Source organism: Protopterus annectens, chromosome 3.part1 (genome assembly GCF_019279795.1).
Source record: "Protopterus annectens isolate FY-2018-M chromosome 3.part1, PAN1.0, whole genome shotgun sequence".
Lineage (NCBI taxonomy): Eukaryota > Metazoa > Chordata > Ceratodontiformes > Protopteridae > Protopterus > Protopterus annectens.
Genome location: NC_056732.1, coordinates 1,408,370,165 through 1,408,390,965, shown reverse-complemented (window position 1 = coordinate 1,408,390,965; position 20,801 = coordinate 1,408,370,165). Strand labels below are relative to the sequence as shown.

General features: G+C 39.0%; 1 protein-coding gene across 15 annotated transcripts in view; it reads left to right on the top strand.

The window, feature by feature from the left end:
• SCRIB (scribble planar cell polarity protein) overlaps nucleotides 1–20,801 on the top strand; it is a 2,800,411-nt gene that overhangs the window by 336,627 nt on the left and 2,442,983 nt on the right. For all 15 annotated transcript variants that reach the window (XM_044067477.1, XM_044067487.1, XM_044067486.1 and 12 more), the window contains exon 8: nucleotides 20,600–20,733. In XM_044067477.1, the coding sequence (XP_043923412.1) occupies nucleotides 20,600–20,733 (134 nt within the window). The remainder of the gene's footprint in view (nucleotides 1–20,599; nucleotides 20,734–20,801) is intronic.

The following is a 20,801-nucleotide window of genomic DNA, read 5'->3' as shown; positions in this document are numbered from 1 at the left end:
GAGAGAGGCTTCAGAAGGCAGTAAGAGATATCAGAATTAATGATACTCATGGCAGTCAGACTCCAGTGTAATGGTAGGGCAGTATTCATAATCTCAGCCTGTGCCCCACAGCAGGGTTGTGATGGTGAGGAAAAGAGTGCATTCAGACAGCAGTTGCAGGACCTACTAGATAAAGCAGGACAACATGAATTGGTGTTGATAATGGGTGACTTGAATGCACATATCGGGACAGAGAAAACAGGATATGAGGACTGCCTGGGTCCACATGGGTGGGGCAACAGGAATAAAGGAGGAGATGCCATTCTAGACTTCTGTCTGGCAAATGGCTTGATAGCCAACACAAGGTTCAGAAAGAGGGACCATCACAAGATCACATACAAGAGTAGTCAACATGCAACTCAGGTAGACTTCCTCCTAGTAAGAAAAAGGCACTGAGATAGAATCCATGATTGTAAAATCATCCCCAGTGAAACAGTTGGCCCACAGCATAAACCACTAGTTGCCACAATCAGCTGCAAGCAGTGGTCAGAGAAGGCTCTAAGGTCAACAGAGACAGGGTGAAGACCTGGAAGTTGACTGGAGAGGAAGTACAACAGTTAAGGAATTACTCTGGGCTGTAGCACCCCAAGAAGAGGACGAAATAGGTGGAGTTGAAGAAGAATGGCAGCGCCTAAAAACAGCATGTGTTAGGACTACAGAAAAGGTATGTGGCTGAGCCAGGTATGGAAATAAGGTGCATAAGGAAAACAGGTGGTGGAATGCAGAAGTCCAGGAAGTCATCAAAAGAAAGAAGGATTGCAGGAAGAAGTGGAAGATAGAAAAGACTGACCAGGCTAGGAAGGACTGCTGGTCGGCTAACAAGCTAAGAAAGAAGTTGCAATAGCAAAGAATAGGGCATCGGGAGGGACTGTACCAGCTTCTGGAAAGGGACTCAGTAAGGGGCACAAAGAAAGTATATCAGGTTGCAAGGCAAAGACAGAAAAATAAAGAAGATAGTCTGACACCCTTTATAAGAGATGCCAGCAACAACCTGTTCACCAGTCCAGAGGACATCAAAGGCAGATGGAAGGAGTTCCAGCAGCTTCTGAATGAAGAAAACCCCACTGAAGCTGTACTGCCCAAGAAACAGTCTACGATGAGAGTAGAGGAGGAGCCCACCCTAGAAGAAGTAAGAACAGCACTAAGCAAGATGAAGTCAGGGAAAGCAGCAGGCTCAGATGAGGTCACAGCAGATATGATAAAGATGCTGGGTGACATAGGGGAGAAATGGGAGAAAAGGGGACATCCACAGCTGTGGGCAGTACAGAGACATCAAACTCCTATCACATTGCATGAAAGTTCTGGAGAGAGTGATTGATAAACGGATGCCCAGAGTAGTAGATGAGCAGTTTGGATTGAGGTCAGGATGCAGCACAATTGACCTGATGTTTGCATTGAGACAGATACTTGAGAAGAAACTAGAGATGAGGAGAGTGTCCACCTGGGCATTCCCAGACTTGGAGAAAGCATATGACAATGTCTCAAGAAAGCTGATCTGGGCAGTACTGCGGTGGTTTGAAGTCCCAGAATCATTGGTAGAATTAGTGCAGGCTATGTACAAGGACCCAATGACTCAAGTATGGAACAGTGTTCAGCCACACAGAGGGGGTTCCAAGTGGGAGTGGATGTACAATCAGGGTTCAGCTCTGAGCCCACTGCTGTTCATACAGGTGGTGGACTACATTAGCAAACAGGTTGGAGGGGAAGCATCAACAAACCTGCTGTATGCAGATGATGTGGCAGTACAGGCAGACTGAGCTAGAACTTCAGCAAAGGTTAGGAGAATGGAATGCAAATATGAAGGTACATGGGATGAAACTAAGCACAGTTAAGATGGTGGTAATGACAGCAAATTGGGGAAATCAGAAGAAGCTGAGAACAGAGATAGAAGGGAAGATAGTAGAACAGGTAAACAGCTTCAAGTATCTGGGAAGGGTAGTTGAAGAGAAGGGTAGTCTAAATGAAGAGGTCAAAGCTAGAATCAGAGGGGCTGCAGCCAACTGACATATAGAGTATCTGGTATGACAGAAGAATGCCAAAGAAGCTGAAAAGTAAGGTGTACAAGACAGTGGTGCAACCAGTACTTCAGTATGGTACAGAAACCTGGGCAGTAAAGGCAGAACAGTTGAAGCTAGTGGTGATGGAAATGAAGTTCCTGAGAAAGGTGGTAGGATGCACACTGTGGGACAGACGAAGAAATGAAGACGTAAGAGCAGATGCCTAAGTTGCTCCAATTACAGAAAAGATCAAAGAGAATGGATTATGGTGGTTTGGGAACATGTGTAGAAAAGCAGAAGACAATCGGGTGAGGAAGATTTGGGACAGACTGGAAGAAGGTAAGAGGAAGCGAGGACATCTAGCAAAGAGGTGGATGGATTGTGTGAAAGATCTGCCACAGGCAGGCATGAGTGTTGAAGGCAGGAGTGTGGCACTGAATTGAGAGAGTTGGCGACAGTTAACACGATACCCTGACCCCATGTAGATGAATGGGAAAAGGGGGGCTGATGATTACACCCGATGCCCTTACTGACATAACCCTCTCCATTTATCCGGGCTTGTTACCAGCAAGAAGATATTTTGCCGAATGTCCATGTTTAAATCTGCATGCTCATTTCTATCCAAATGTGTCTCCTGCAGCATTGCTGTCCAGCACTACTTTATATAATTAAATACTACTTGCATTTTGTCTGCACCCAAGAAGCAGTTTGCATTCCTTGATAGTATGGGACAGAGAAACCATTATGATAGAAAGCTATTATTACTGCACTATACATGACTGTTCTTTTGAATGTGTATATATCCAGCTTTTAGCTTGCATGCATACTTTAGTGTTTGACAGGTGGATCTCTTGTGCATATGCTTTTTACCTCCCTTGGAACCCATGTCACATTTTTCAAGATGTTTTGCTTCATTGGAAGCACTCAAAAATAAATACATTTTCAGAACTCAATTCATTTTAACTTGTAACAAATGCACATCACTATGTTGGTTCTTTGCTTATCCCTGTTACCTCTCAGATGTGAAAAACTGTTTACTATCAAAATAATGAAATGCACCTTACTGTCAGAAGGGCAAATGGACAGGTGCAAAAAGGCAAAACTGTGAATGCAAATCCTGCCGAGACTAAAATGACACGCAAGTTATGTTCACAGTTTTGAGCATTGGTGATTTGAATTGGATCACACTACAGTGGGGATTGGGAAAATTGCCCTTTTCCTCACAGTAGTGCAATCTTGGAGTTACAATATATAATTAGCAGGTGGTGTGGGAGGTACTGCTCAAAACAGTAGAAATATGTCTGCATTTCAGACTGTATATTTTTCGGATGTTGAGCTTTCACGTCAATGTCGAATGCCGATTCTTGCCTTCTGAACAAATTGACATTCTGAGCAGTTGTTCCCTTTTAGGGATGTGAACATTCGTGGTTAGGGCTTTCAGTATTTTATAGTAAACTGTGAAAAACAAGATGCATGCTTTCAGTAGACGTTACCTTTTAGCTAGAACAGCAAATGCACTGGCTATCTTTAAATAGATAAACTGAATTGTGCACTGGTATATTAAATGTATTAAAAAACTGAGACTGCTGGAGAGGCAACTACTTGTGTAACTTACTCACTTTACACAGTTTCAAACTTTATTTTTCACTAGACTGCTTGCCTGTGTACCATTTAAGTGTTGGTTACAAAGCAATTTGTACGTTTCACGAGTACCATTTCAATTCCTTTCATCACTTTCTTATTTTTCAAGCCTGCTTGCTTAAAAACTTTATATATCCTAAAACAAGGGCATTCAGATATCCACTTCAGTAATAACAAGGTAAATTATCATAATTGTATGCATTTAAAATGCATAGGTACATGTTTATATCCCTCAGCAACCCTATATCACGTTATATTAACTTTAACTTGTTTCTGTACAGACTTTCTTACTTTAGTGCAGTGTAAAAACCTGTATACCTTACAACTAAGAAAAGTACCTTCTTGCTTTAATATCTTTGACGTGTGCAGTTGCCACTATTAAGACTTCACTCACCTCAGGTTTAAAATATCCTTTACTGCACACTATATAAAATAGTCCTGTAACTGAACTCATTTTTGAAATAGCTGCTCTTGAGAAAGCCTCATGGCCCTGTCAGCCTTTTCTTCATTTTAAACTCAGTTCATTTGAATAGCTACTTATTTTACATCATTTTACTTCATATATTGTTTTAAACATTTGAGTTAATTTGATTTATTTTTCCTGTAAATTACTGTAAGCTATCTCCTGTACTAAAGCTACAGCTTGAATTTCATTTTGCAGAGCAGCTGCAAAATTCTTTTCAGCCAGAGTTTTTTTCTCCTTTTCTGGTAGTTTTTCTCTTATTCTCTTCATTTTTCCCCTTTGAATATAATTACTAGCCATAAAATGAATTGTACTCGTATTTATACATTCTGCTGGCTTTTTTTCAGAATATGTTTTCAGTGGGGGAGAGCTGGAAACAGCCTATTCATAAGTAGACATTAACTTTTAGCTAACTTAACTAATGAATTGAGCCTTTAATTGGGCTTTGTTTGGCACAGATGCCAGGATTCTTCAATGACAAATTTAAAGAAATAAATACGTGTTCTGCCATCTTGAAAGTCTGGTATTTTATACAGCTTGGAAAAAGGCATTTCAGTGGTTTGAAGCACTTTGAGAAGCTTTACGTCTTTTTTCAGGATATAAAATAAATGATGAAACAAAGGCTATAATAGTAAACTGTATACTCACATGAATTGGTTTAGCAATGCTTATTGGAGACATGACAAGATAGTGTTTAGGTGTATGGATTAAAAAGGACTCATAGCAGCTATAGATGTGTGAATTGATTAAACAAAAGAAAAAAAAAATGAAAACTGTCATGTATGAATAGTAAGGCACAAGCAGTAAAGATATTTTTAATCCTTTTAGTCTTTTATTCAAGTCAGGCATATTTTTATGAACAAGAGGAGAAGTTGTGGATGACAGTAAAGAGTTGAAGTAGAAGTACAGGTTGTACTATGCATCTTAGCATGTTTAACCTTTCTTTTAGGTTAAGTCAAGTCTGTGAGTGTGGCTGTCCGTGCTGGACTTTTGTTCCTATTAGGAGGTTAAAACATCAGTGTTTGAAGATGTACATAATTTTGTGTTAGTAATAAGTTAATATTTTTAAGGGCTTTCATTAAAACAAAAAGTTTTGTAAGATGTGACATAGGCTCAAATGGATATGACAAGAAACAACTGTATAAAAATTCAACCTGTCAAACAGTATATGCATGTAACACAAAAGCTGGAACTATACATTTAACAAAAAAGGTGTTATACATAAAGGGTGGGGATAATATTTTTTTAGTGCAGTGATGCTTTCTGTAATGTCTAAATGTCAACAGTTTCACAGATTAGTACAAAAGAGAAAGAGTAGTGAACTATGTTAAAAATGTAGAGTGGAAATATCTATGTTACAGAGGAGATGCAAAGAACTGAACATGTGAATTTGATAGAGGTTTTCAGGATGGTTATTCAGTGGAATACCTGGGACAAAGGAAAAGAGGAGTACTTATATTAATTGCAAAAGAGCTTCAATAGTGATAGAGGATATTAAAAGATAATGGAAGATTTGTAGTGGTAATGGGCTGTTGGCAAGAAAGGAGGATTACAATGTCATGTATTTATATTCCATCTAAAACTGCTATAATGGAGCTTAAGAAAATTCTGGGAGAACTAGGTTTCAGCAGAGAATATTATTTACAGGTGGGGACTGGAATGTGATTTGCAACAGTGAAGATGTGTCTTGGGGGGGGGGGGCAGAAAAGAAGGTATAACAAAAGAGGGGTATACTTTTCAATACATTTGTGAAAAAAATTGCCAGTGAAAAGGCGAATTCAGTAATAGGAGTGTGGGGTGAATTTACATATCCCCCAAGATATAAAAATTGGGCAAGGCTAGACAGAATTTACATTTCACAGGAACATGTGCATTTTAATTGAAGGTCTTGATATGCATCCAGTAACTATTTCAGATCACGCACCAGTAATTAAAATAAAAACGTAGGATAATGAAAAAATCAGACACTGGCACTTTTCCATCTATCTGTTGAAGAGAGAGTAGTTTAAGGGATGGGTAGTAGAGATTATTCAGGTGCTGTTAGAGAGGATAGAAATTTTTTTCTGAAAGTATACCTAGGGAGTGGGATAAAATTTAGGTAGAGTTTAAAAATAGGGTGGAAATAAAGGGAAAGGGAGCTATGGTTAAGAAGTAACAATAATTATTTAGAGGGACTGACCAATATTGAAGTATTACAGAATACGGAGAATCTTACAGAGCAAGAAAAGGATCAATTGCAGATTACTAAGCAGAAAAAAAGGGATTACCTCGATAATATGCACGAGTTTAGAAAGATTGCTGTTAAGCAACTGTTTTTTGATGGGGAAAAAAAACGTTTAGCACAACAATTTAGGCAACAAGTTGAAAGGGCTGTCACCAAGCTTAGGGAGCCTATAACAAGGAAGGTAATGAGGTCCTGTAGAGGTATTAAGAATATTTTAGAAATTCTATGGAAATCTGTATAAAGCAGAGAAATATGGAAATCAAGAAAAGATCCAAATGAAAATGTTTATGAAACAATTAAATATTACAAGGTTATAGGTAAATGAGGATCAATTGCTAACTTTTAGGATAGGAGGAAATAAGATAAAAATTGTGATGTATAACCAATTTACAGGAAAGTCCCCAGGAATCGATGGTAATTCCTGTGGAAGCTAGAAGGTAAAAGACTAAAGATTTGGAAGGTTTTGTTTAATAGTATTTTAAGAGGAGAAGTACCAACATGGTGGAAGAAACCAGTGGTAGCTGTAATACCTAAACAGGGTAAAGATCCATTAGACCTAGCTTCGTATAGGCCCATTTCAATACTAAACCAAGATTATAAACTGTTCATGTCTGTAATGGCCAAAATAATGACAAATGTAATGCCAACAGTGATAGATATGGATCAGTGTGGTTTTGTGGAGGGGAGGCAAACATTTGACAACATTAATAGTAGACTGATAATCCATAGGGAAGCAGAATGTAAGAAGATTCCATTGTTGTTGTCAGTCTTGATGCAGAGAAAGCATTTCACAGAGTAAGCTGGGACTTTGTGCAGGTCATTGGAAGCATTTGCATTTCCTGAAAAAATAAGGTTGATTTATGAGGATGTATGAGGGATCTGAGGCAAAAATTGAAGTGGGTGGGTTCCTCTCTGATAATTTCTGCTTATGCAGTGTTACCAGGTAGGGATGTTCTCTTTCCTGTTAGCCAGTGGTTCTAAATATAATGCAAATAAAGAAAATAAGGGACTCAGAAATTCAAGAATTTAATTGGTATGGAAGTAAAGAAAAGCTGACTGTGTTTGCAGGCGATATTATTTTATACCTGACAAAACCAGAAAGAGACATTACAGTGTTCTGGAACATTTTGAGACAGTTTCAAATCTTTTCAGGGTACCGAATGAATGAAGCTAAAACAAAGGCAATAGAGGTGAATTATGTACCTGCACATGAATTGGTTCAGCAATATCCATATTTATAAGGACATGATAAAATGAATTATTTAGGTGTATGGATTAAAAAATATTCTGGTGTGGCAGCTAAGGATATGTGAGAAGAGGCTAAAAAGATAATGCAAAACTGAGAAAATGGAAGCTTTGTTATATGGATATGGATAGTAAGATACAAGCATTCAAAATGTTTAGGCCCTTTAGTCTTGTATATGGGTCAGGCATATTTTTATCAATGAGAGGAGAAGTGGATAGCAATTAATAAAGAGCTAAAGAACTTTATCTGGGAGGGGAAGACAGCAAGAGTCAAGTGGGATAAGCTGATTCATCCAGTAGATCAGGACAGATTGAGATTACCCAACCTGAAGTGGTATTTCAAAGCTGCACAGTTAAGACACCTACACATAGCACATACAGAAAACTATATTTCAAAGTGGAAAGGGATGATGATGAAACAGGAGGAAGCTGAAGAAACAAGTAGAGACTGGGATATTGGATGCAGGCCTTTAAGGAGAATAACAGTAATCATATAGAGTGAATCCGTAAGGTAGCAGAGGATATTCTAATAACTAAGCCAGCACAGGAATGGAGAAAGGAGATTCTGCCGATAAGGATGACCACAAATAGGGATATAGACAATAGTAAGAGGGTGATGGAATTTATTGGAGAAAACTGCCAAAGGAACCAAGGTATTGGGATCAGATAACTAGAGAGTAAAAAGAAATAGAATGGGAAGAGGCCAATTTATTTGGACTGCAGGTTAGAGATTTCCTTCCCTGTCAAGAATTGATAGAGTATAGGCAAAGAGAAAGAAATGGGGGGGGGGGTCCTAAATGAAAGACCAGCACTAGTAGAGTTTATAATAGAATCTAGAACAGAAGCTGCCATTAAAAAAATGAATAATTAGTAGAACATATAAAATATTGCATGATAACTATAAGAATCAATCAGAGGAGGTTAGAAAGGATTAGGAAAAGAGATTGGTTAAGCAATTCACAGAAACAATGGGAGGGACATATGTATGTCTCCCAAATTTGCACCAAAATCTAGAATATTTAGGATTTTTGAGTGGAAATGTTTATATAGATATTTTTATACCCCAAGTAGACTCCAGAGAAATTTTCCTCATGTTGACAGCAAATGTTAGATGTGTGACGGGGATGAAAGAGGTACTTGGCAGTGTGGTGGGTTGGCGGACTCTAAGGATTCCCAGCAGGATGCACTGTTGGAGATGCTGGTTAGGCGGATTGATGTGATGAGGGAGATTTTTTTGAGCTGTGATAATGGAATTGCCTAGACATGGAAAGTCCTTGCTGTGTCTAATTATGGTGGTTACCAAAAAAGCAATTACTAAAAAATGGAAATTGAAGTCTAAAGCGACTGTATTGGAAGTAGTGAATATAGTAACAGAGATAAAACAACTGGTAGTGAGATCTTTAGAAAAGGGTAGGAGCAAACTACATAGGAAAAAATGAGAATTGTGGGAACAATACATACAGTGGAGGAATGAGGTTTAAAAGAAGACAAGACTTAAATGAGCTATGTAATGTTTGAAAATGAGTAGATTGTAAGTGATGTATAGTGTAGGGGTTGGGAGGGTGGCCTAATTGTTAAGATGTCTGCCTTACAAACACAAGGTGCAGGGTTTGAGTCTCACAATGGCTAATTGGCTAGGCTTACAATGGCTTGCAAGGGCAGTTAGCCTAGTCCTAACCTATGAACTTATGTATAACGTTTGCAACTGGGAGTGTCAGTATCGTTTATGATGTAAAATGTTGGCAACTAGGATTGTGTCGGTGTAATTCGTTTTCATTTATGTAAATGTATGATGGTCATAAGTGATAGTTTAGTAAAGATGTTTTGTTTAAAAAAGGAGGAATTACGTTATGTAATATTGCTCGTTATATGATATATAGCAATATGTGTGAAGTATAATGTTTAATGTAATTCAGTTTTATTACTTTTGTATAAATGTAAATTGGTCTATGTCACAAGTGATGATTTAATAAAGGTATTAAAAAAAAAAGAGTTGAAGAAATTTAGAGGAGGATGAGGGCAAGAATTAAGTTGGATAAGCTGTTTTTCCTCATAGAACAAGGTGGTTTAGGGATTCCTGATTTGAAGGGGTGTTTTAAACATATGTGGATAAAGCTGATGTATATAACTCAAGCAGAAGGTTATGAGTGAAAGTGGAAAAGGATGATGATGAAAGGGGGATTCTAGAGCCAAAGAGAGACTAGGATTGTGGATGTAGATCCTTAAGGAAAATAACAGCCATACAGAATGTTGTATTCCTAAAGTAACAAAGTATTCTAATAACTAAGCCAGAACAAGAATTGAGAAAAGATATTTTAACAATAGGGATGATTGGACGTAGGTGTATAGAAGATAAGCACTGGGAGATGGAATTTACAGGAGGAAATTAGCAGAGGAACTTTGGTATTGGAGCAGATAACTCTGGGGGAAAGGTAATTGAGTGAAATGGGGTTGCGCAAAAACTTGAACTTCAGGCATACCTCTCAACCTGGAAACATCAAAAATATGGACAAGGCCCATGAAAAATAGGTACAAATCTGTATGCTGATTAACACAATTTGCATATATCATTACATAACCCCACCCACTCCAGTGGAATTGTGGGATACCTACTTTCAAATGCAACTGAAGAACAGACAACCAAAATATGGCACCAGAGTCCCCCTGTAGCCATTCAAATGTCCCATTATCTGGCTATTTCACCCCATTTACCATAAACAATAATGTGTGCATACTGCTTTACTTCTACAATGATTATTTGGATTTTATTTTTACATTTTACAGCACAACAATGCACAAACACCAATAGACATCTGGTAAACAAAGCAATACTGTCTCACAATGGAAAAAGACTTGGCATTAAAACTTCTTTGCTCTTGAAACTCACGTTCATTGAAACAGCATTGAAACTCGCACCACATCCAAAGAAAATGCATCTGGCCAGTGGTAGATAAAGATTACCTTTGGGCTGTTTTCAAGTCATTGGCCCCTTGCACACAAAACAAGAAACATACATGTTCTTTTCTTTGATACACCTTCCTGACTTTATTAAATTATATTTCTTGTGACCTTGTATAATACAACACACTTGATAGAGCACATTTTAAATTCATTGTTTGAACATTTTTCCAGTAGGCTGTACTGTAGGCAGTGAAGCCAAATGCATGAACCAATAATGACAAAACTGCCCAATTCAGAACATTTCCATCATAAAAGTCCACTTCCATACCCACACTATAAATAGAATGACAGTAGTGTAAGCCATAGGCATCTTGCACAGCTTCTCACACTTATTTTCAATTTCGTTTTTTGGGGGGGGTGGGGGGACAAAAGGTCAAAAACTAGGAACACATTTTAAACATTGATTGTATAATTTTGTAAAGTTGCTAGAATAAAATGTTACCACCATGTATTTCACTTGCAAGTCTTGAGCCCAGGACCCTATGCACTATAGTCAGAGAAACATACTACTATATGCCAAATCAGCAGCTTCCTGAAAAATAGGAAGACTGAAACTTAATGGCTATCATTTAGTGAATTCATTTCTCACCACAGCTGTCAACCTCTTAGCACAAAAAACCTGGGCAAAGCTCTGAAATGTAATGGCTATCATTTAATGAATTCATTTCTCACCACAGCTCTCAACCTCTTAGCACAAAAAACCTGGGCAAAGCTCACAAGTGGTGGTGGCTAGGGACTTTAGGCTCTTTTTACTCTGTATGCAAGGTACAGGGTTTGAGCCTGAGTAACCTGTAGCTGCCAGGTGTATTAAATGAGGGGCATTTATACACACACACACACACACACACACACACACACACACACACTGAAAGTTGATTTCGTTACTTGAAGTCTTCATTCCAATTGCTGTTCCCGCTCTCATTTGGAGTCTTCATTCCGCTGATAAAGATAAATATCCTGTAACAGCAACCAGTGATTCGTTCCCGTGATAAAGATCCTGTAACAGCAACTGTTTGTTGCTGTTCCCGCGCGCATTTGAGCAGCCAGGCCAGCCAGAAATGTGTTCCAACAGGCTGGTAGCCCTGATGGAGCTGACGTCATCGTGCACATGATGACGTCAGCTTTAACAGCATGAAAAATTAAAAACAAAATTAAAAATCAGAAATGTAAGTGTGCCACTCAGGAATTGTGGCACCCCCAAAACTCTGTGAAAACCGAGTAATTCGGCATGGTTGCAGCAGTATAGCTTCATGTCAGGAAAGAGCACTACAGATGCGATGTTTGCTCTGAGAGTGTTGATGGAGAAGTACAGAGAATGTCAGAAGGAGTTGCATTGTGTTTTTGTAGACTTAGAGAAAGCATATGACAGGGTGCCTAGAGAGGAGTTGTGGTATTGTATGAGGAAGTTAGGAGTGTCAGAGAAGTATGTAAGAGTGGTACAGGATATGTATGAGGGTAGTGTGACAGCAGTGAAGTCTGCGGTGGGAGTTGTGACGGATGCATTTAAGGTGGAGGTGGGGTTACATCAAGGATCAGCTCTGAGCCCTTTCTTATTTGCAGTGGTGATGGACAGGTTGACAGACAAGATCAGACAGGAGTCCCCATAGACTGAGGTTTGCAGATGACATTGTGATCTGTAGTGAGAGTAGGGAACAGGTGGAGGAGACCCTGGAGAGATGGAGATATGCTCTAGAGAGAAGAGGAATGAAGGTCAGCAGGACTAAGACAGAATATATGTGTGTGGATGAGAGGGAGGATAGAAGAATGTTGAGGATGCAAGGAGTAGAGGTGGCGAAGGTGGATGAGTTTAAATACTTAGGGTCAACAGTTCAAAATAACGGTGAGTGTGGAAGAGAGGTGAAGAAGAGAGTTCAGGCAGGATGGAGTGGGTGGAGAGGAGTGTCAGGAGTGATTTGTGACAGACTAGTACATGTAAGAGTGAAAGGGAAGGTCTGCAAGAGGGCAGTGAGACGAGCTGTGTTATATGGGTTGGAGACAGTGGCATTGACAAAAAGGCAGGAGTTTGAACTGGATGTGGCAGAGTTAAAGATGTTAAGATTTGCACTGGGTGTGACGAGGGTGGACATGATTAGGAATAAGTATATTAGATGGTCAGCCCAGGTTGGTAGGTTTGGAGACAGCCAGAGAGGCAAGATTACATTGGTTTGGACATGTGCTGAGGAGGGATGCTGAGTATATTGGGAAAATGATGCTAAGGATGAAGCTACCAGGTAACAGGAAAAGAGAAAGGCCTAAGATAAGGTTTATGGATGTGGTGAGAGAGGACATGCAGGTGGTTGGTGTGACAGAGCAGCATGCAGAGGACAGGAAGAAATGGAAACAGCTGATCCGCTGTGGCGACCCCTAATGGGAACAGCCGAAAGAAGATGATGATGATGGGAGGTATGACTGCAGGCTAGAGATGGCTTTTCCTATCAGAGATTGAAGAGAGTTTGGGCAAAGAGATAAGGATTTTTCCATAGGTAGCTAGCAAATGTTGAGATGTGGTGGAGAAAAGAGAAGCAATTGTGATTGTGTTTTTGAGAATGTAGCGAGTTGGCAGGCTTTCTAAAATTTCTTAGAGAATTTTGAGAGATGTTGGGGTGGGTTGGGGGTGGGAGAACAAATGGTAGTAACTAAGAAAATGATTCTATTGATCTGGGATTGAGGATTTGAATTGCCTAGACATAGTACAGCCTTAAGTTTGATGATGTTGGTGGCAAAAAACAGTTAATTGAATATGGAAGTCAAAATTTAATCCAATGGTAACAGGTTTTGAATATTATAAAGGAAGTAAAAGAATTGGAGGAGATCTTTAGATAAGATGAGGAGCAATTTTTAGAGAAATAAATTGAGTTTGTTGGGAACAATTAGGTTTAAGTGAAGGCAGGAACTGAGCATTTTATGCATTTTGGAGTAAGTTCAATTTTTTAAAAACAAAGCATGCATGTTTAGTGCACTGCAATGGTTGGTTATTGCAGTTCTTTTCTTTTAACGTATATTAACTCCTTTTGCATCATAAAGTGTGACAATTTAATAAATTGTTTAAAAATATAAGCTTGAGTAGGCATCTGATGTTAAGTAGACCTATTAAAGTAGGAAATAAGGCCTTCCTTTTATTTTAACAAATATATAGCCCACCTCTCTTACATTTCAAAATGTTTTTTATTCAGAATAGAAAACATTTTGTAAGAAGGAAGCTCCTTCTCAGCAGCCTTGTGGACAAAGACCATGTACAGATAAACCAATTACAACTTAAGTGCAGAAATGGACAGATAAAAGTGCAGTTATGTGAAAAACACCCACTGTGAGTGAGCAGGTTAAACAAAAGCAAGTTTGAGTAAATGGTTTGAGAACAAAAGGAATGAGGATGTTGATGGTTGTTGAAGTGCATCTGCATTGAATTGTATCTTTTTTTTGCCAAAAGTGAAGTCAGTAGTCCAATATGTAGACTTTGGCATTTCTTGCTTGTGATTTTGTGGAGTTGAAAGGTAGATGAGGGACGAAGATCCCTATGTGGCTGGTTGGCTTTTTTTAATTTATATGTACACATTTATTGAATCATCACTTGTGACGGGCACATTTACATTTATGCAAAAGTAATCCAACTGTATTAACAAGTTAACATTAAACATTATACTTTAGGGTTATATGATATATAGCAATATATATAAACATTACATTATTCAATTCCTGACCCCTTTTTTTTTTAAAAAACAATAAAACATCTGTATTAAACCATCACTTACACCATAAGCAACATACGTTTATATAAATGAAAATAAACCACACCAACACAATCCTAGTTGCAAGCATTTTACATCACAAACCATACTGGCACACACTCCCAGTTGCAAACATTATACATCAATTATAATCTACCCAGTCATTTTCAGTCAAACATTACGTAGCTCATTTAAGTCCTTCATTTAAATCTCATTCCTCCCCTGTATGTATTGTTCCCACAATTCCGATTTTTTTCATTTGTAGTTTGCTCCTACCCTTTTTTAAAGATCTCCATTGCAGTTATTTTATCTCTGTCAGTGTACTCGCTACTTCTAATATAGTTGGTTTAGATTTTGATTTCCATTTTCTAATAATTGCTTTTTTGGTAGCCACTGTAATGAGATACACCAAGGCCTTACCATGTCTAGGCAATTCCAGTTCTGTCTCATAGCGCAAAAATCATCTCCTCCTTCACACCAGTCCACTCACCCAGCAGCTCCAACAGTGTATCCCGCAGGGAATCTTAAAGTCAGCCAACCCACCTCACTCCCAGAAAATATGTTCCCAAGTACCACTTTCTATTCGTCACACCTCCAACTTTTGCCTACCTGAGGAAAAATTCTATGGAGTCTACTTGGGGTATAAAAATATCTATGTAAACATTTCTAAGCAAAAATCCTAAATTTTGTAGATTCCGTTGCATACGTGGGAGACTTACATATATCCTCCTATTGTTTCTTTTAACGAGGAAATAGTGTTGGAGAGGGCTTTTCACTTGACACCAAGTATTGATATCTAGCCTCTTTAAATAGGAATTCTTCCCATTTGCATGTGCCCAGCTGTATGTCAGTTGCCCAGCTGCACCATTTTTAACTTGTGACTACAGTACTGTCTCCCAGGACTTGGAATACTCTTCATGCCACTACCCCTGTTTCCTTACTTCTTTACTTCCTCAAATCTGCTTGTGTCCCCAGTACTCTCCCCGGGAGTGACAGGTTGGAAACTGGAGTGGAGCAGCCTGAAGCATCAAGTACTCTGATCCTGCATTTCAGATTCTTTTGGAGTTCCCTAATTGGGTGGAGCTAGTGATGTCACGTGCATTACCACAACATTATTTAAATGTTGTAGTTAATGACAGTCTGATCCAATATTATGGCACCAGTGCCATTGCCAGGGATGTGTCCTTATTACAGGCAGAAATCCTTCACTCTGTTCCATAGTGGGCATGTTGGCAAAGCTGCTGTTTCCCATCCCGCTTTCCCTGACTCCTCCCACTCCCAGGCTGCTAGTGAGTCTCTGGTCATTTGGCTATAATTAAAACTCCATACATCTTTGCCACAGAGGTGAGTACATATTTTGTGTGTGAAGTTAGGACAGTGGTATTCAGACTGTAATTTTGAAAAACCTTCTGATAGGTGGTACTATCAAGCCACAGAATGTCTGGTCTTGTATGTTCATTTATATCTTGTATTTCTATTGCTTAATTGTTTGATAAAGCCTTTTTTGTATTCATAATTACATATTGGCTTCTGAAAAGCCATCTATAAGTATTAGTACATCTGTGGATTATTTGTATACAAGGTACCAGTTTTATAGTATGCTGATCTGATGTCAATTTTCATTTATCCTCAACATATTTGTTCAACTCTGATCCAATTCAGCCGTTATTCTGGCTTGTGGCCACCAGCAAACTCTCGAGCTCCTTCCCTACCCATAATGCACCCACCCCTAACATCCCTCAGATCTCGTTTGCTGCTTTAGAGATTATACGTGGTTGCCTTAAGCTCTCAAGTTTTCTGTGAAAGATAACTTATTTCTTATTTTTTTCTTTCTAACTTTAAGGAATTGCTATTTCTTGAATTTTAATCTAAAGTCAAGTTTATCACCTTTTCTTTCCTTCTAGGAAAAATCTCCTTCCCTTTACCTTTTGAACTGTTGTATATCTACTAATACAGAAAATCTGAAATGGAGTAAAATCCCAAAGGTGTTTTTTTTTTTTTTTTTTAATACCAGCCGTTTTTCTCCATTATTAACCGTTTATTTTACAGCCTTATTTTTCCATTTTAGTGTCGGTGTTTTGTCACTATCAGTATTTCTTTTATATACAAATGTCTTTCATTCCAGTTTTCCCTTCCTACTTAATTTTTTTTTCAGGATGTGGATAAGATGATGTGAAATTTTCTGCAGCTAAAATCCGGATTGGGATCTTATCAGTTCCGCCCTCTCATGGATTTGTGAGTGCATCTACAAAGTCTAATTTGCCCCCTTTTCCTACAGGCCAGTGGTACCCCCCACGAGGTTTAGAATCTGATGAAAGAAAGTAATTCCATTCACTCTTTAGATATACCTGACCTTTTCTTTTTAGATACCTTCAGATCAAAGGGGCTCTGGAACACCAGATAGAACTGTTTTAGTTTTTTGATTCGCTCCCAACCTTTTACCTTCTTCCCTTGAAAGCTCTGGTTCTAAGTAACTGGGGGGGGGGGGTAGTTTTCCCTTGCATGGTACCCAGGACATATTTTTGGATCCTACGCACTTGTACCACCTACGCAGCCGTTCAATCCTAAAGTACCTTTTAAGAAGATGCAAACAGATTTGATTAAAGGACTATCTAGTTTGCTTTCTAGAACCAAAATTTCTGGTGCTCATCTTCAGTAGTCTGTCTCTGGCTTACCCCACTGGCGATATCCTGTTTGTCTATGAGGTTTATCTTGCATACTGCAGAAGGCTTCTCTAGGGCTTCGGGTTCATGCATTTCCATCAGGAGTCATGCCTGGATGATTTTGTGCTGTCTTTCAAGTCATTTTTCATCAGTACTACCTTTGACAGTTCTCTTTGGTTTGGCTCCACAGATAAGGACATTAAGACCCCATCTACTGTGGGTGCCCCATTTTACTGTCCCTTCTGTGCTTTTTCCCCCCAGTAATCAATCAGGAGGTCTAGGTATGTGTTGCAGGAAGTCTCAGGGTCCTTTACAGGACACGTGAAGATAGTTTGCCGCGAGGCAGAGGAGGGAGAGATAATAGCTGAAAAACCCTCAGTGACAGAGGACTTCCACAATTCCAAGAGTCTAGAGATACTTCTAGAACTTGCCAGCACTCCTGAAAGAAGACCTCAGTGCCCTTCTCTGCAGACAGTCTGGAATCTCTTATCTCTACACCAGGAAGCATGGCTAATCATAAGGAAAGATGTTTTCTTGCAGAGAATGTTTTGCTGAGATTATATCATTCCCTTTTTCCCTTCCACCCCTGTTACCCAAGAAGCAGCTTAGTCATCCAAACATTCCCTCTAAACCAGTAGAATCCATAACTGACTCAAGATTCTTCTAGTGCCTAAATAAAATAGGATACTGGTGATCGATTTTAAGTCTCTGTGTGGTGAACAATTCTCTTTGGCACACTATGTCCTAATTAGTCTTGGTTCAGTCAAATTTTCCCATTCTAAGCAGGACATCTGGATGAGATTGACTGAACTTCAAGATTAGTATCATCTCGGAGAATGAATAGATGATCCAGGAAGTAGTTACAATTTAGGCTGTGAGACAGTCATTACCAGTTCAGAATCCTGGCTTTTGGTCTAACCACAGCCCTCGGGGTGTTCACCAAGTGTATTGCAGTACTGGTATCTCATTTAACTTTGCAAGGATCTCGTGTGTTTCTGTTTTGGGATGATGGGCTTGTTACTGCTTGACCAAGCTTTTACTGGTGCAAATTTGAAATCAAGTGCAGTAGGCTTGTTCACAATTTGGGATATCCATCATGACAAGTCATAATTCTAACTGACCTACACGTTAGAGTTTATAGGAGCAATTTTTCAACAGTGTTTATCCTACCATCTCTACCCCTTTGCAGAGGACAAACAATAGCTCAGAAAGTATTTGGTAGTATCAGAATATGAGCAGGATTGATTCTTGCAAGTTCTGGGGTCAATGTCAACGGCAGTAGTCCTACTTCCTTACCAAGAATAGATGCTATGAGCATAATGATAAACTGTCTCTCTCGACCTATGTTGATGAAGATAAATCAGTTAAGCAAGGGTTATCTTTCTGGGTGGATGCAGTCAAAGCAGCTGTGCTAGCCCATCATTTCTTCTTTCTCCACCCAAGACCACAGTGACTGTGGATGCTTCCCAGATTGGGTGGAGTGGACAATTCCTGGGGAATAAAATCTGGTACCTTGAAGAGGCAACTTACATGTACTGAAGGTGTGAAAATGGGTGATTTCCTTCCAACAACTTTGTAATTGTAGCCCATATTCTGAGGAAGTTCACTGTGGTAGCTGTCAACTTGAGCAGGTCCATCTTACTTCCTCACGGCTTGTCTCAGCAGCAAAATGACATGCATGGCTTAGTTATTTGTTTGTTTTTGTTTGTTCATTCACTGATTATAAGGACAATTTTTCATTCTGTCCCCAGAAGTACAGACGTGAGGCAAATGAAATTGCATTTTTAAATGGAAGAAACAGTTTATGCAAACCAAACATGTACAACAACAAGGTAGGCACTTAAGATGCATCTTAGTAAAGATTGCTTCAGAAAGGAGGCACGTTGAAGAACAAGCCATCCTTCCTGTGTATTACTGGCCTCATCTAAGATGGTTCCCCTTCCTTTGACCTCTCTTTTTCTGTACTCACCTTCGAGAACTTCTGTGCCACATGACAGGCATGATTTTAGCTACACATCTCTAACTTAAAACTGACTCTCTAGTATTTCTCATTGCATGGGTAGCCAGGCAACCTTTGCTTTCTTTTTCACCAATCTGTTCCATTCTGTTACCTTCCCATAACAACTCTATTTGAGGAATCTCTACAGAAATTTATGGAAAAGATTTTTTCTTTGAGTTGAGCATTGTCAGCATTATCAGATAGAACCTTTTGCAGCTCCGATACATTATGTACTTGAATTTCTAGCTAGTTTATCGAATGGGTAACTTCTACTCACAACCTTTCTCGAATTTCTAGGTAGATTTTCAGAATTCTTCTCTGGATGCCTCCAAACTTTGTAAAACATTTTTAATGGTTTTCTTCTACTTAGACTTCTTTACAAAGATCCCATACCACCATGGGATATACAGTTGGTACAAAGAACTTTGACAGTCTTCTTTTCAAACTACAGCCAAATGTAATCTAAAATTATTTACCTGGATCTCTGTCCTTTGAGTTGCATTTACTTCTGTTGGATAATGTCAGAACTTCAAGTATCATATTCTAAGTCCCCATCTTGTTTTTCCACATGGACACTTGTCTCCTAACTGAAGGCAGTGTCAGAATCCAGCATTAAACAACCAAATTAATTTACTATTATTTTTCCTAGACTTTCCAAATAAAGGAGAGTATATGCTGAGCTTACTAGATGTTTATAGATTGCGTTTCTACCTGCACAGAACTAACGACTTAGAAAGAAGGATCAATTCTTGACTTCCTTCTCACATCACAAAATAGGCAAATTGGTCACAAATGTAACTATAACCAAGCAGTTGACATTATATTTTGTCTTCACTAAATTGAATTTCCCCCTAACAAACCAATACAGGCTCTTTCAACTATACCTATGACCACTTCCACTATATTCCAGTCTAGACTATGATTGGAGTCTAGTTATGAGACAACTACTTGGTCAAATCCTAATACCTTTATCATTCATTACAAACTGGAGCCGGTATAGAGAGAAAGAAAGACCTTTGCCTCAACTGTACTCAGGAATATCCTTCGTTAAAATCTGCCCAGGAATTTAGATAGCTGGGGACTGTGTCCCATATGTTGAAGAAGAATGAAAACTGGCATTAGATAAAGAACCATCTCTGTTGTCTGTTTTCATTCTTCATCTCCCACCCTCCATCCCCCTTCATTTATCACAAGTGAATTCTGGAGAAATGAAATTTTTGGGGCACTATGTCCCATGTGTTGAACTTTGACAGTTCTTTATTGGTCTTCGAGCTGGAAAAAAGATCTGAAGGATGTTGGGGTGGTGCGTTATGGGTAGGGAAGGAGCTTGAGAGTTTGTTGGCGGTGATAGGTTCATAGATTAGTACTAGGCTAACTGCCCTTGCGAGCTATTTTAAGCCTAGCCAATTACTCCTTGTGAGACTCAAACCCTGCACCTTGTGTTTGTAAGGCAAACACCTTAACCGTCATGAGCTAGAATAACTGCTGAGTCAGGTCAGAGTGTTGGAGCGGAACCTATACATTGAAGAGGAATGAAAATGGATATAACAGATGGAACGGTATGGTAAGTATATAATTTTTTTCTTTTATTGCAGAATGCACACTGCAGTTTGTCATCCTTGTTTTTCTGTTGCCTTTGCAGAAAATCTCCTTGAGAACAGTGTTGATGACAGCTGGACTGACACCAACCTGAACAGAGTCAGTGTAATTCAGTTCCAGGAAGAATCCAAAGGAGAGCAAGAGGTGGGGGAAGATGAAGAAGCCATAGAAAGAAGGGTGAGTTTCCTATCCTCACTTTAATTTGAATGCTGTTTTCTGCTAATAGAATATTAACCACAAAATGA